Here is a 1,393-nt window from a genome sequence, read left to right on the forward strand (position 1 = left end):
ATCATGAGAGATGGGCAGGTAACTCTGTTGCAGTCACTGGACACATGTGAATCACTTCCAAGCTAGTCCCAGTCTGGTCCTGAGCTTTCTTGGTGCCTTTGAGGCTTTTAGGGCTCATGGGGACAAGGTAGGATCTAACTCCACTGAGATATCCCCATCCCAAGGTCCTAGAAAGGCAATGCTGCACTCATCCAGCTCAGGGTTCTGGGCTATCAAAGAGACCTTTGGGCAGAAGCCTCCCTCCCTGAGCTGTTTTGCATGGCTCACTCCCAGCCCCTGAAGCTACTGCTGAGAGCAGCTACAAAAAGGCAGCTGGGCAGGAAGATGTTGGGCAGCTCAGAGCTCAGGCACATGGACATGGGGTCCCAGGCTCAGCTGCTCTTTCTCCTCTTGCTCTGGATCCCAGGTGAGCCAGGAAGAGCAGACACAGCCCTGCCTTTGGTCCCTCTGGGCAGAACTCAGAAAGTGTGGGGTTCTGAGGGTCAGAGAGAAAATGGGGCTCTGCACTGGTGATTGTTGGGGCAGGGCCCAGCACAGCAAGTTTTATTTCTCAGCACTGTCACAGAGATTTCTCCTGCTGTAAATGGGAACCTGAATATTTCTCATGATTTATCTTGTCTTTGTGATTCCAGATGCCAGAGGGGCCGCTGAGCTCACCCAGTCTCCAGGCTCCCTGTCAGTGTCTCCAGGAGGGACAGTCACCATGTCCTGCAGGGCCAGTCAGAGCATTAGCAAAAACCTACACTGGTACCAACAGAAGCCAGGCCAGGCTCCCACGCTCATCATTAGATATGCTTCCACCCTACACTCTGGGGCCCCAGCTCGGTTCAGTGGCAGTGGCTCTGGGACAGATTTCTCCCTCACCATCAGCAATGTGCAGGCTGAGGATGCTGCAGCCTACTACTGTCAGCAGTATTATAACTGGCCTCCCACAGTGCTACAGCTCTGAACAAAAACCTGCCCAGGCAGCTGCTGAGGGAGGCATCACTGCCCAGGGCCTCCTCCTCCTCCACAGCTGGGTCAGGGGCAGCTTGTCTGGGCTGCCTCAGGGGGAGGCTTCAGAGAGAGGCTGTGGCTGTGACCACTTCTGACCTGGATTTCTTTCCCAGACAAGAAGCATAGAGTGATACAACCTAAATAATAAGAAAACACCCCAAAGGTGGGTTTATCTAACCCAGACATGACCAAGAATCCCCTTTCCAAATCCTCAGCAAGGGCTCTTATGGCCTTTGCTTGTAGACCTCCAGGGCAAGGAGTCTAGCTACCTAGGGAACTTGGTGGTGCAGTGGATAGAGCCTGGCATGTTATCAAGAAGACCTGGGATCAGGTGGATAGAATAGAGAGCAGAAGGGAGGGAAGAAGTTGTAGGAGAAAGGGGGAAAGACAAGGGAGG

At 53.5% G+C, this 1,393-nt stretch overlaps 1 gene segment (V, D, J or C); it reads left to right on the forward strand.

The window, feature by feature from the left end:
• The first annotated feature begins 247 nt into the window (after positions 1–247).
• Positions 248–1,224, forward strand: LOC138171449 (immunoglobulin kappa variable 3-15-like). The segment is given in 2 exon segments: positions 248–406; positions 633–1,224. Coding segments are annotated over 2 exon segments (465 nt in total).
• Positions 1,225–1,393: the final 169 nt, after the last annotated feature.

The sequence above is a fragment of the Petaurus breviceps genome, unplaced genomic scaffold, assembly GCF_028583685.1.
Source record: "Petaurus breviceps papuanus isolate PSGF00001 unplaced genomic scaffold, PetGlider_PUasm1.0 446, whole genome shotgun sequence".
In the NCBI taxonomy this organism is placed as follows: domain Eukaryota; kingdom Metazoa; phylum Chordata; class Mammalia; order Diprotodontia; family Petauridae; genus Petaurus; species Petaurus breviceps.